Source organism: Bos indicus, chromosome 18 (assembly GCF_029378745.1).
Source record: "Bos indicus isolate NIAB-ARS_2022 breed Sahiwal x Tharparkar chromosome 18, NIAB-ARS_B.indTharparkar_mat_pri_1.0, whole genome shotgun sequence".
In the NCBI taxonomy this organism is placed as follows: Eukaryota; Metazoa; Chordata; class Mammalia; order Artiodactyla; family Bovidae; genus Bos; species Bos indicus.
Window position 1 is genome coordinate 46,069,223 of NC_091777.1, and position 14,475 is coordinate 46,083,697.

General features: G+C 43.6%; 2 protein-coding genes across 10 annotated transcripts in view; both read right to left on the bottom strand.

Annotated features, from left to right (window-relative positions):
• The window catches only part of ZNF599 (zinc finger protein 599), a 36,522-nt gene extending 35,732 nt beyond the window's left edge, over positions 1 to 790 (bottom strand). For 5 of the 9 annotated variants that reach the window (XR_011561766.1, XR_011561762.1, XR_011561765.1 and 2 more), the window contains exon 1: positions 364 to 789. Coding sequence is in view for 1 of the 9 variants with exons in the window: in XM_019979076.2 (XP_019834635.2) it covers positions 364 to 381 (18 nt within the window). In the remaining 8 variants the exon portion in view is untranslated. Of the gene's footprint in view, positions 1 to 363 lie in introns of all 9 variants that reach the window. The other 4 variants (XR_011561767.1, XR_002182779.2, XR_011561764.1 and 1 more) reach the window with 1 other exon arrangement.
• An 11,434-nt stretch (positions 791 to 12,224) lies between these two features.
• LOC139177281 (zinc finger protein 549-like) overlaps positions 12,225 to 14,475 on the bottom strand; it is a 36,115-nt gene continuing 33,864 nt past the window's right edge. Inside the window, exon 8 of the mRNA XM_070772151.1 lies at positions 12,225 to 14,309. The gene's annotated coding sequence lies outside the window, so the exon portion shown is untranslated. The remainder of the gene's footprint in view (positions 14,310 to 14,475) is intronic.

Genomic DNA, 14,475 nt, shown 5'->3' on the forward strand with positions numbered 1-14,475 from the left:
GATGCTCTCTGGGTTGTGCTGAGCACTCAAGGACACATGTCACAAGCATATCCTCTCCAGTTCCTCCGACCAAGAGACAAAAGTTGTTAACACTTCAATTTTAGACCCGAGGGAATAGAGGCCAAGGGCCGTGAATCCATAAGCTTACAGCCAATTATGGGTGCCTCTCTTTACAACACTTGGCCTGGATTCAGAACCCTGGGTTGGAACTGATGAGCACTGTCGTTCCCACACCCCATTCTCACCGAACCTCCAGATACGAGCGTATTAAGACGGAAAGGTGGAGAGGCCCGGGATTCCCTATATCACAGAGTGGCACTATGCGGACCGCGACCCCAGCGCACTTGGGCACCCTCCACTCACCAGCGCCGGCGCCGCCATGGGACCCGTGGGCAGAGCGGGACGGCGGGAAGCGGTGACAAAAGCAGGTAGAGCGGGCTCAGCCGACCTGAGGCCAGCCCTGCACGGAAGTATCTGGGACCTGAATGTCCGCGGTGTGGAATGCGTATAAGGCCCAGGGAGCCGCCTCTGGGAGCTGTGGGGACGGAGGGCTCGGAGCTCGAATGCTCGGCTGACAACCCGTTCCAAGCGGGGTCACTGTTCACACAAAAGTGTGGTGGTGGGTTCTTGTCTCCTCACGGCTCTTTGCTCGGTACAGAAGACCTTTTTCCGTGGAGCGGTCAATGTTTAATGTTCCAGGGAAGGAAACCCATAAAGCTAGACAGACCGCTTGTAAACGACATCCTAATACTAGACCAAGAAGTCCCGCCCAAGCTGCCACCAGCGCCCGCCTCCGCTTTACGTCATTGGCTCAGCGCCCAAGGCCGTCATTGGAGACACTACCTTCTGGGTAATGTAGTTTCTGACTTCATCCTGGTGAACCAAGGAGCTCACTTCCGGTTTTCTATGGAAACTGTGTCTTAAGGTTCCATGGCATCTGGTCCTATCACTTCATGGCAAATAGAAGGGGAAAGAGGGGAAGCAGTGACAGACTTTATTTTCTCGGGCTCCAAAATCACTGCGGGTGGTGACTGCAGCCATGAAATTAAATAACACTTGCTCCTTGAAAGAAAAATTAAGACAAACCTGCTGCTGCTGCTGCTGCTGCTGCTGCTGCTGCTGCTGCTAAGTCACTTCAGTCGTGTCCGACTCTATGAGACCCCACAGAGAGCAGTCCGCCAGGCTCCCCAGTCCTTGGGATTCTCCAGGCAAGAACACTGGAGTGGGTTGCCATTTCTTTCTCCAAAGCTGCTGCTGCTGCTGCTGCTGCTAAGTCGCTTCAGTTGTGTCCGACTCTGTGCGACCCCATAGACAGCAGCCCAACCAGGCTTCCCCGTCCCTGGGATTCTCAAGGCAAGAACACTGGAGTGGGTTTCCATTTCCTTCTCCACTGCATGAAAGTGAAGAGTGAAAGTGAAGTCGCTCAGTCGTGTCCGACTCTTAGCGACCCCACGGACTGTAGCCTACCAGGCTCCTCGGTCCATGGGATTTTCCAGGCAAGAATACTGGAGTGGGGTGCCATTTCCTTCTCCATCTCCAAATCTAGACAGCGTATATAAAAAGTAGAGATATCATTTTGCCAACAGAGGTCCCTATAGTCAAAGCTATGTTTTTTCCAGTAGTCATGTATGGGATGTGAGCGTTGGACCATAAAGAAGGCCAAGCACCAAAGAATTGATGCTTTTGAACTGTGGTGTGGCGGAAGACTCTTGAGAGTCCTTTGGACTGCAAAGAGATCAAATCAACCCTGAATATTCATTGGAAGGACAGATGCTGAAGCTGAAGCTTCAGGACTTTGGCCACTGATGGGGAGAGCCAACTCATTGGAAAAGACCCTGATGCTAGGAAAGATTGAAGGCAGGAGGAGAAGGGGTTGACAGAGAACAAAATGGTGGGATGTCATCACCAACTCCACGGACATGAGGTTGAGCAAACTCTGGGAGATGGTGAAGGACAGGGAAGCCTGGCATGCTGCAATCCATGGGGTCACAAAGAGTCAGACATGACTGAGCCACTGAACAAGGTTCCAAAGGAGGGCACAGCCTCGCTTCCTCTTGAAGGCAAGGCACACTGATTTCCTTGGCCCTTCAGGCAATGCCCACCCCCCCACTTAAAGGGCTCTGACACATGCCCTATTCCTTGACCTTATGCAATGTACTCCTGCCCAGCATTTCACCTCTCTGAGCCAGGATTTATGATGAAAAGTGAAGATTCCCCTAATCCGTGGTTTCCAATTCATAGACCACATCAGCATTACCTGGAATTTGTTACATATCATCAGGCCCCACTTCAGAGCTACTGAATCACATACTCTTGAGTGAGGCCCACGTACCTGTGCCTAAGCCCTGCAAGAGGTTTTAATGCTCCAACACAGTTGAGAACCGGACTCTCCAGTGAATGAGACAAAATTACCTATGTCAGAAGAGATAACTAAAAAGTGCTTAGCACTAGACCTGGGACATAATAATAAATGTGTGCTAAATTGCTTCAGTCATGTCTGACTCTTTGAGACCCTTATGGACCCATAGCTTGCCAGACTCCTCTGTCCATAGGATTCTCCAAACAAGAATATTGGTGTGGGTTGCCATGCTCCCCTCCAGGGAATCTTCCCCACCCAGGGGTTGAACCTGTGTCTCTTACATCTACCTGCATTGGCAGGAGGGTTCTTTGTCATTAGTGCCACCTGGGAAGCCCAAAATGATAAGTACTTGAGAGCTTTTGTTGTCATTTTCAGTCACATTGACTTCACTTGATTTCTTCAGTAGATCAAGTTCTTTTCAACTTGGGTTTTTGGCACATCTAGTTCCTTCATCAGAAATGCTGCTTCCACACCTTGAACCTGATGGAACTATTCCATCCAGCTGGGGTCTGCATGATACCAGCTTCTGTTTACTCTGCTGTCCTTCCTGGCCTTATACCTTAATGCTCATTGTCCTACTTTTACCAAAAAGGACACTGAAAAGTGATTATTATGAGGAAATAACAGATCAATATCCCTAACACTTACAGATAGAAAAATCTTCAACAAAATATTAGGAAACCATTCCTCCATCATTTCAATTTTTTAAAGGATTATATGTAATCGTGGATTTATCCCAGGAATGCAAGAATGGTTCAATATAAGAAAATCAAGTAATAGAACACATTAATAAAATTAAGAGAAAAAAGACATGATAATCTCAGTTGACAAAGAAAATGCATTTGATAAAGTCCAACACACTTTTATAATAACAATAATAGTAATAAAACATTCATAAAACTAGAAATAGACAGCATTTTTCTCAGTGTGATAAACGGCATTCTTGAAAAAGCCACTGTTAAAATTATACTTGATAATGAAAGATTGAAAGCTTTCCCTGCAATATCAGGAACAAAACAAGAATACTTGCTCTAACCACTACCATTCCACACTGTACTAGAAGTTTCAGCCAGAGGCAAAAAGAAGAAGAAAGAAAAAGCATTACATTTGCAAAGGAAAAAGTAAAACTGCCTCTATTCACAGATGACATGATTCTGAGAGGATAACAGGTAGGAAGGCCAGGGGTCTCCAAACGGAGGAAATAGGCTGCAAGTGTCAGACATTTTTTAAAATCTCTCTCTTAAGCAGCAGGAGGAAACAAACTAGTGATATATTTTTTCCCTTCTCTATACAAATTTTAAAAGAGGTTTCTCTTAAAATACTGTGTTGCCATAATGACACCTGGTTCCACCTGAACTTAACTTTTCTCAAATTTTGAGTGAACCAATATATTTTTCTTATGGAAATGTTTGTCTTAAGCTATGTTAATGTACTATGCATTTACCTCAGACTCTGTCTTCAAGTCCGTTCAGCCTAAAAGCTCAGATTTAGGCTCAGAACTGACTTGACAAACCAGTTTGTTATACTCAGACATTGTTCTCCTAATCTCTGTAAATGAAACTATTTATATGGTAATCTGCTTTTATACAAGATTCAAGTCAATGTTTTACGGCCCAGGATGACTTATTGCCTGGTGCCAAGATTATCCCAAAATATATCTTGTGGGTGAGGGGCCTGATGCCATTCTCTGAGTTTTAAGACATTCCTTTCTTTCATTAACAGACTGCTAGTAAGAAGGCAATGGCACCCCATTCCAGTACCCTTGCCTGGAAAATCTCATGGACAGAGGAGTCTGGTAGGCTGCAGTCCATGGGGTCTCTAAGAGTCAGACACGACTGAGAGACTTCACTTTCACTTTTCACTTTCACGCATTGGAGAAGGAAATGGCAACCCACTCCAGTGTTCTTGCCTGGAGAATCCCAGGGACGGGGGAACCTGGTAGGCTGCCATCTATGGGGTTGCACAGAGTCGGACACAACTGAAGCGACTTAGCAGCAGTAACTATATAACATCCAGCGAAAGACTAGTAGGTGAGTATTCTTTCTGCCCCCTTCTGATGTCTATGTCAGAAGCTTTCTCTATCCCCTTTATACTTTAATAAAACTTTATTACACAAAAGCTCTGAGCGATCAAGCCTTGTCTCTGGCCCCAGATTGAATTTCTTTTCCAGAGGCCAAGAATCCCGGCATCTTTCGTGGTTCAGCAACAACCTTTCAATTCTAAATACAGAAAGTATTATAGAATCTACCAGAAAAACTACATGTACTCAGAAAAGTTTCAGGGAACAATAACAACATGCAAAAATCAGTACATTGATGGTGGGAATATAAAATGGATCTGCTTCTGTGAAAAAAGTTTGGTGGTTCCTCAAAAAGTTAGGTGTAGAACTATCACGTGGCATATGATTCCACAGCTGTGTAGATACTTTAGAGAATTGAAAACAAGTATTTCAACAAATACTTGCACATAATGTTAATAGCAACACTATTCTTGATAAACAAAAGGTGGAAACAATTAAAATTTTTATCAATGGATGGATAAACAAATTGTGCTATAAACATACAATGGAATATTATTCAGCTATAAAAAGGAATAATACAAAGAATTCTACAATGTGGATCAACTTGGAAAACTATGAAAGGTTTATAAAGAAATAGAGAAAATGGTGAAGCCTAGATGAAGCATCCTTAGATATAATCACACAGCACAAGAGGGAAAAGGCTGAAAATTGAGACTTCATCCATTTTAAAGACATTTGTCCTGTGAAAGTATTTTGAACTGAGTGTAAATGAAGACGCAACATATCAAAATTTGTCAGAGGCAGATAAAACAGTATTTAAAGGATTCATGACATTGTATAGGAGACAGGGATCAAGACCATCTCCATGGAAAAGAAATGCAAAAAAGCAAAATGGCTGTCTGGGGAGGCCTTACAAATAGCTGTGAAAAGAAGAGAAGTGAAAAGCAAAGGAGAAAAGGAAAGATATAAGCATCTGAATGCAGAGTTCCAAAGAATAGCAAGAAGAGATAAGAAAGCCTTCCTCAGTAATCAGTGCAAAGAAATAGAGGAAAACAACAGAATGGGAAAGACTAGGGATCTCGTCAAGAAAATTAGAGATACCAAGGGAACATTTCATGTAAAGATGGGCTCGATAAAGGATAGAAAGGACCTAACAGAAGCAGAAGATATTAAGAAGAGGTGGCAAGAATACACAGAAGACCTGTACAAAAAAGATCTTCAAGACCCAGATAATCACAATGGTGTGATCACTCACCTAGAGCCAGATATCCTAGAATGTGAAGTCAAGTGGGCCTTAAAAGCATCACTACAAACAAAGCTAGTGGAGATGATGGAATTGCAGTTGAGCTATTTCAAATCCTGAAAGATGATGCTGTGAAAGTGCTGCACTCAATATGCCAGCAAATTTGGAAAACTCAGCAGTGGCCACAAGACTGGAAAAGGTCAGTTTTCATTCTAATCCCAAAGAAAGGCAGTGCCAAAGAATGCTCAAACTACCACACAATTGCACTCATCTCACATGCTAGTAAAGTAATGCTCAAATTTCTCCAAGCCAGGCTTCAGCAATATGTGAACCGTGAACTTCCAGATGTTCAAGCTGGTTTTAGAAAAGGCAGAGGAACCAGAAACCAAATTGCCAACATCTGCTGGATCATGGAAAAGGCAAGAGAATTCCAGAAAAACATCTATTTCTGCTTTATTGACTATGCCAAAGCCTTTGACTGTGTGGATCATAATAAACTGTGGAAAATTCTGAAAGAGATGGGAATACCAGACCACCTGACCTGACTCTTGAGAAATTTGTATGCAGATCAGGAAGCAACAGTTAGAACTGGACATGGAACAACAGACTGGAACATGGAACAACAGGTTCCAAATAGGAAAAGGAGTACGTCAAGGCTGTATATTGTCACCCTGCTTATTTAACTTATATGCAGAGTACATCATGAGAAATGCTGGGCTGGAAGAAGCACAAGCTGGAATCAAGATTGCCGGGAGAAATATCAATAACCTCAGATATGCAGATGACACCACCCTTATGGCAGAAAGTGAAGAGGAACTAAAAAGCCTCTTGATGAAAGTGAAAGAGGAGAGGGAAAAAGTTGGCTTAAAGCTCAACATTCAGAAAACGAAGATCATGGCATCTGTCCATCACTTCATGGGAAATAGATGGGGAAACAGTGGAAAGAGTGTCAGACTTTATTTTCCTGGGCTCCAAAATCACTGCAGATAGTGACTGCAGCCATGAAATTAAAAGACGCTTACTCCTTGGAAGAAAAGTTATGACCAACCTAGATAACATATTCAAAAGCAGAGACATTACTTTGCCAACAAAGGTCCGTCTGGTCAAGGCTATGGTTTTTCCAGTGGTCATGTATGGATGTGAGAGTTGGGCTGTGAAGAAAGCTGAGTGCCGAAGAATTGATGCTTTTGAACTGTGGTGTTGGAGAAGACTCTTGAGAGTCCCTTGGACTGCAAGGAGATCCAACCAGTCCATTCTGAAGGAGATCAGCCCTGGGTGTTCTTTGGAGGGAATGATGCTAAAGCTGAAGCTCCAGTACTTTGACCACCTCATGCAAAGAGTTGACTCATTGGAAAAGACTCTGATGCTGGGAGAGATTGGGGGCAGGAGGGAAGGGGACGACAGAGGATGAGATGGCTGGATGGTATCACTTACTCAATGGACATGAGTCTGGGTGAACTCCGGGAGTTTGTGATGGACAGGGAGGCCTGGTGTGCTGCGATTCATGGGGTCGCAAAGAGTCGGACATGACTGAGCAACTGAACTGAACTGAAAGAGTAATGTATAACATTAACACATTTTTTTAAAAAAATGAAAGGTCTTAAATCATGGATCTTAGTCTTCATATTACAAAATCAGAAAAAGAAGAGAAACACAGAGAAACCAGGAAAAGGATATAATAAACATGAAGATGGAAACCAATGAAACAAATCAAAAAAGTAGGGAAAATCACTGAACCCAAAAGCCTTAAGATAAATAAAATATGATTAAGCTCTAGCCAAATTTTATCAAGAAATAGAGAATACACAAATTATGAAGTCAAGAACAATATAATAGATAGCACTACAGATTGTATGTATATTAAATGTTAATGTGGGAATATAGAGAACTTTCCTTTATGGCATTAATTGAAAAACTTTAGGGAAATGGACAATTAAAAACACACACACACACACAAACCATGAAAGCTCAGTTAATAATAATAGTTAACCTATTTAGCCCCATTTCTATTATAGAAATTAAGTTTCTATTTAGAAACATTCTTACAAAGCAAATTGCAGGCTTAAATGGCTTCACTGTGAATTTTACCAAACACTTAAGGAAGAAGTAATATCAATACTACAGAAACTTTTCCAAAAACTGGAAGAGTAGGGAATGTTTACTCAATATATTATGAGAACTTAGCATTATTTGATACCACAACCAGACTGAGGCATTACAAGAAAAATGCATATCAACATCCCTTATGAGCATACATGCAGAAATCCCAGTAGATTTTAGCAAATCGAATCCAGCTATTTATGAAAAGGATTATGCGTCAAGACAAAGAAGAGTTTACTTCTGAAATGTAAGGTTTGCTTCTCCACTTTCACGGCACTCATTTCTCAACTCTTCAGTGTCAACTTTTTGATGCACAATAAGAGTGGAGGTCTGTATAAAGAATTCCCCTCACTATCCCCCTCATAAGTCCTTTATCCAATACAGATTCTCTAGTACTGACCAAGTGTAAAATTGTAGCTGAAGGCTTTTCCAAATTCACTTCACTTGTAATGCCTTTGCACAGCAGGAAAAGCTGCAACACACCTGGTGCTGCTGTAAGGCTGCTCTCCTCCCCTCCAGCAGGTCATTCCCCTGTGAATGACTTGATGCTGGAGAAAGCCTGACATGACCAAGCAGTCCTTCCCAACCTTCCTGCATCTGAACAACTTCCCTGATGTGTTGTCTGTGTAGTTCTTTAAAAGGGAGGCTTTGCCCTCTCCCTTCTGGTGGACTTCTTTTTTAAAAGTATTCTTGTTTATTTACTTACTGTTTTTGGCTGTACTGGGTCTTTGTTGCTGAGCGTGGATTTTCTCTAGTTGCAGTGAGCGGGGCTACTCTCTAGTTGTGGTGCCCAGGCTTCTCATTGTGGTGGCTTCTCTTATTGCAGAGCGCAGGCTCTAGGCACATGGGCTGCAGTAGTTGCAGCATGCAGACTCTAGAGCACATGCTCAATAGTTGTAGTGCATGGGCTTAGCTGCTCCGCAGCGTGTGGAATCTTCCCAGACCAGGGATCAAACCCATGTTCCCTGCATTGGCAGGCAGATTCTTATCCAGCGTGCCACCAGGGAAGTCCTCTGATGGACTTCTTGACATTCTGCTGCATCTGTTGCTGGTGAGGGTTGGCACTAAATCAGAACACTCTCCACTTATCAGACCAGTGTGTGGTCTCTGCCCTGGGTGTGTGCTTTTGTATCCAGCCAGGTGCAAAATGTTTTTCAAGAGTAGGTCATGCATATACAGAGGTAGGTCTGCTGAGTGGGATTCCTAACATGCGACACTCCTACTGTGTTCAGACACTCCTCACTCTCCACTCCATGCCAAAACACTGAAAGCTGAGAAAAGGCTGGAGAAATTCTTGTTAACTTTGATGGGAGGAAACAGCCCATCACAAATGTATGCCTGACCCAAGAATGACTGCATGGGGTTGTTGGGAAGATGAAGGCATTGAGGTCAGAGTAAGGAAGGGATGCTGGGCACTAGTCAGCCTCTAGAGGTCATAGAATCTAGAGTTCAGCTTTAACAGTGCCACATCCTCACCAAAGTAAAGGATCTGAGGATGGAGCATGGAAGTGGATGGAAAGGCAGGGTCTTAACTTACTTCTCTGTGAATGTTTTTTTAGCAGGATCTTGGCAGCTGGTAACACACAAACCCTGTGCAGAACAATGTGTCCAAGCCCAGAAAAATCTGATTAGAGCTGAGTTGCTGGTATTCAAGGACTATTAATAGAAATGTGCATCATTCTTCAGTTGGTAAATCATGTCCTACTCTTTGCACCCCCATGGACTGAAGCATGCTAGGCTCCTCTGTCCTCCACTATCTCCTGGAGTTTGCTCAAATTCATGTCCACTGAGTCAGTGATGCTATCTAGCCATCTCATCCTCTGCTGCCCTCTTCTCCTTTTGTCTTCAGTGTTTCCCAGCAAAAGAGGTCTTTTCCACTTCTTCCCATCAGGTGGCTGAAGTATTGGAGCTTCTGCTTTAGCATCAGTCCTTCTAATGAATATTTAATTTCCTTTACTGGTTTGATCTCCTTGCAGTGCAAGGGACTCTCAAGAGTCTTCTCCAACACCACAGTTCAAAAGCATTATTTTTTGTGCGCTCAGCCTTCTTTACGCTCCAACTCTCACCTCCATACATGACTATTGGAAAAACTATAGCCTTGACTATACAGACCTCTGTTGGAAAAGTGATGTGATATCTCTGCTTTTTAATAAGCTGTCTAGGTTTATCATACATACAACACATTAATCGTAGGCTGATGTTGGAGAGTCCTGAGGAGTAAGTAGTGGAGAGAGTGAGACGTGGAGACTGCAACCAAGCATCCACAGCCCAGCATAGAAGTAACAAGTGGCCAAGTTTCAAGAATGGAGAAGGAATGATATAGAAGAGGTATGGCCATCAGCGTTGGAGCACAAACAATGGTGAACAGGGGACAGAGTTCTGGAGTGATGTGAACTTAGTCCTGATGTTATGCTGTCCCCCAGGTCCCACTTAGCAAGGCTGAACCCCCTCTGAGAACCTCTTCTCACAGTGGTAGTAATGTCTGCTCTGCTCAGGCACACAGAGCTCTTCCCTTGACTGCAGTTGGGGACCTAGAAGATGTGGCGAGTTCTAAGGGAAAGACATGGCAGGTGAAATTGCCCCTGTGAACTACTCTACCACAGACTACAGGAAAGAAAATCTAAATGAAACAAAACAAAACAAACAAATCTCTATGAGGAATGTCTTGTGGGAACAATCTAGTGGTCCCAGCCAAGCAGTATCTATGTCAATGCCTATAATTACTGTCACAGTCAGAACCCAGGAAATATCCACTGAAAAGGGGGGCAGAACCCAAATTACATAACTGTTCCAGAACTGAACAACCATCTGAGGAGGGAATGGGATCCATTGGGTTGATCTCAAGACTAATGACTCTTGGCCCCTTATCTGCAGGACTTCAGGATGGCAGTTTTGGGGCTGACAGAGGATTGGACTGCTTAAAGTAGTACATAGGCTCACCCCTGGAATACTGGCACATATGCCAGAAAAGGAGGAGGTGCCCATGCTCCAGCTGTGGGAGAAGGGGACAGGCAGAAACCAGCTCAGGTCACCAGGGTAGATGTGAAGGTTTCACACAGTGAAGCTGTTAAGTGCAGAGTTGTCCAGCACCACTTCACAGTACAGGATTCTCAGCCTTATCAAGCTATCCCCACTGCCCCCAGGGAAAATGAAACGGCACTATCCTCAAAGGTCACACAGCCCTTTGTGTGGGAGCAATTGATTCCATGAGCAGCAGGTCACAGTCCATCCTCCCACACATCCATCCCATGCTCAACCTCTTTCCCAACTTCCCAATTCAGAGGAGCTACCAGACACTCGTGCTCACTCTCAACTCATATACCAGTGACTGTTAACCCACAGTAGAGACAGACAGGCAGGCAGACAGACAGCAACAAAGCTCTGGGCCTGATAGGCAGGGTATTTTAAGATGTTACCTGGGGTTTGTTTTAATCAGGTGTGGTAAAATGACAGACATGGAGAAAACTTTCTTTGAGAGAGAAGTTTATGACTTACAGTTCCCAAGAGGAAGGAGCATGGCAAGCCATGCAGGGCCACATGGGGAGGCACCAGGGTTGGTCAAGAGGCAGAAAGAGTGAGGAGAAAACAGACCAGAGACCACTGTGGTTTTTGCAGGAGGGAGTGGGCTAAGTGGTGTCTAGTTGTCCAGCACTTGGCCCTGGGGCCACTGAGGACAGGGGGATAGTGTCTCAGGCTGCAGGAGCCTGATAAAAGGAGGTGGGGGTATGGACTTAGACTGTTGGTGTGCATATCAAGGAGTTGCTCACAGGTAACTTGTTTACTGCCTCTAGGAACTAGCTAGCTCTAGGAGGGGTAGTCTCTCCAGAATCAGCAAGGCCTCTAAGACATCAAAGCCTCATGAATACAGAAAATAAAAAAACATGATGAGTACAACCCCATCTCCTGGTGTCACTGAGAACATAACTCAGTCTTCTTCCTTGATCCCCAACACTAGGGCCCTGGAGTCACCAGTTAACACTTCCTCCCCACATGGATATCACTCTTAAGACTACACTTCTCTCACAACTCTAGAACCCCCATGAACCCCCAACACCACTGCTACCCAACTCCTGGCCCATACCCTAGCCTTCTCCATAGACTCCCCACAAGTCACTCTGCACATGGCATTCAGAGAGCATTTGGCAAATGTAACCAGGATCTCATCTGGCCCAGAACTTCTGTATTAGCTTCCTAGTGCTGCTGTAACAGAGTACCATACACTGAACAATAGAAATTTATTATCTCCCAGGTCCGCAGGTGAGAAGTCTGAAATCACAGAGTTGGCAGGACCATGCTCTCTGATGGCTCTAGGGGAGAATCCTTCATTATTTGTCTAGCTTCTGGCTGTCCCTGGTATTCCTTGGCTTGTAGATGTATTTACAGCTCTAGTCACCTGGCCATCTTCTGTGTGTCTTCACATCATTTTCTCTTTGTGAGCATATGTCTCTGTGTCCATTTTCCCCCTTTTCTGAGGACACCAGTCATATTGGATTAAGATCCAGTCTGACAACCTCCTTTTAGCTTAATTACCTCTATAAAAACAAGTAAGATCACATCCTGAGGTGCTGTATGTTAGCGCTTCAGCATATCTTTTAGAGGAGACACGATTAAACCTACTAGCAAGGGCAGCATTCAGTCCTGCTCTATTGGCTTCCCTCTAGGCTCTGTTCTTGATTTCATAACTGCAACCTCAGTCATAACTACACACAAATGTCTGATGTCCTCGATACTTTTCTCATCTGAGTTGCACAATCTGTCCCTTCATCACCGATGGTCACCAGGTTAAAAGCCCAGTATGTTCACAGAGGGGTGAATAAGCATCAGGCCAGGCCTTACTGTAGTCTTATTTCCATTCCTGCTAAACCCCAGCATCCAAAAATCCACTCTCCCTTGGGGGAAGGATGGTGGGAAGGGATAGTTAGGGAGTTTGGGATGGACATGTACATACTGCTATATTTAAAATGGATAATCAGCAGGGATTGACTATATAATAACACAGGGAACTCTGCTCTGTTATGTGGCAGGCTGGATGGGAGGGGAGTTTGGGGGAGAATGGATACATGTATACGTATGGCTGAGTCCCTTTGTTTTCCGCCTGAAACTATCACAACATTGCTAATGGGCTATACTCCAATATAAAATAAAAAGTTAAAAAAATGAAATAAAATCTACGTCCCCCTGGAATATTCGGCCACCTGCCAGACCCTGATCTTCCTACAAACACCCCTCAAGGCCACTATATTTCCTCTACTGTCCTTGTGATGCCCACCATCCTCACACATTGGCCCAGGCAAGATAAAACAGACCTCGGGTCCCACTCTCTCCTTTTTTTCCTTGCATTTTTGTTGCCACCATGACCAGAAAATTTCACCTCCTAAATCTAACCCACAGTTCCACACTCATCCATACACCAGATGCGATGTTTCAGATGCTTATAACCTGCAAGCCTCCCCAGCACACCCTAATTGTGTGTCTAGTTCTGCCTATTCATAACCTCCACTCAAGGGGTCTCTGAAACACCAGACTCAACATTGCACCATTTGGCTCCTTTAAAATTTTATTCTTTTTTTTTTAATTGGAGTATAATTACTTTATAATGTTATGTTAGGTTCTGCTGTACAACAACATGAATCAGTCATATATTTACATATATTCCCTCTCTCTTGAGTCTTCCTCTCAACCCCTCTAAAACTTTTTATTCTTGAAAATAGATCATGAAGAAGGGTTTCATAACTATAGGCAGGCCTATTGCCTAACAGACGATTCTGACAAGCCAAATGATTGAACACCTGAGAACATCACGTCAAACTGCCCTTAGGCCAAAGCTGAAGGGAACTGACATGATTTCAAGAAGGTGATGGCAGTTGACAAGACATTGTTCACCTCTAATTCTCAGGAATTTTACCCTGTTCCTGCCTCCCCTCTGGATCTCAGAGAAGCCACACCCAGGTCCAAGACTATGGGGTCGCACAGAGTCGGACATGACTGAAGCGACTTAGCAGCAGCAGCAGCAGACTGGTGACTCAGTCACCAGGGACTGCCCTCATCAAGACTTAATCACTTCATCACCTGCACCTGCCATCCACAGGTGAGCACAAATTAAGTGTACGTCTGGGGAGAGAAAAAGGGATTGCTGAGCACCTAGTCAGTTTCTAGCACAATCAATCAATTTGGCCACCAGATTATCTGTTATATTATTTCTCCCACGTGCTCAACACTCTCAACCTTTTTATGTGACAATCCCAAAGCCCATTCAATCACTGCCTCCATCAATGATAGAATTTCTGTTCCCAACCTAACCTCAGACCTGGAGGCTTTCCTCCAGGTTCAGGGACACAATGAAAGGGACCTATTCAAATTGCTGACGAAATAACTGCTCATCTAACTTACTAAACACATTGATAGTGTCTTTGGAGTAAGAGTATAGAATAAACTACTTCACATCACAAATGAGAAATTTAATGTAGAATTAACCTGCATAAAACAAAATTTTTTTTAAGGATCTTCTATTTAATGATGATGAAAAGTGATCCCAGGTGAAAGATCTGTGATGATAGAAGAAATGAGGCTTCAAAAGAGAGATGCATCTGTGGATTTAAAAAAAAGCTCATTATCTGTGTAAAACACGAATAATATTCCATTATGAAGTCAGAATGACAACATTACCATGTGCAGCCTCAATAACATAAATATATACTCAACTGAAAACTAATATTAATATTTTATTTTTAATAACATGTACATACTGAGATG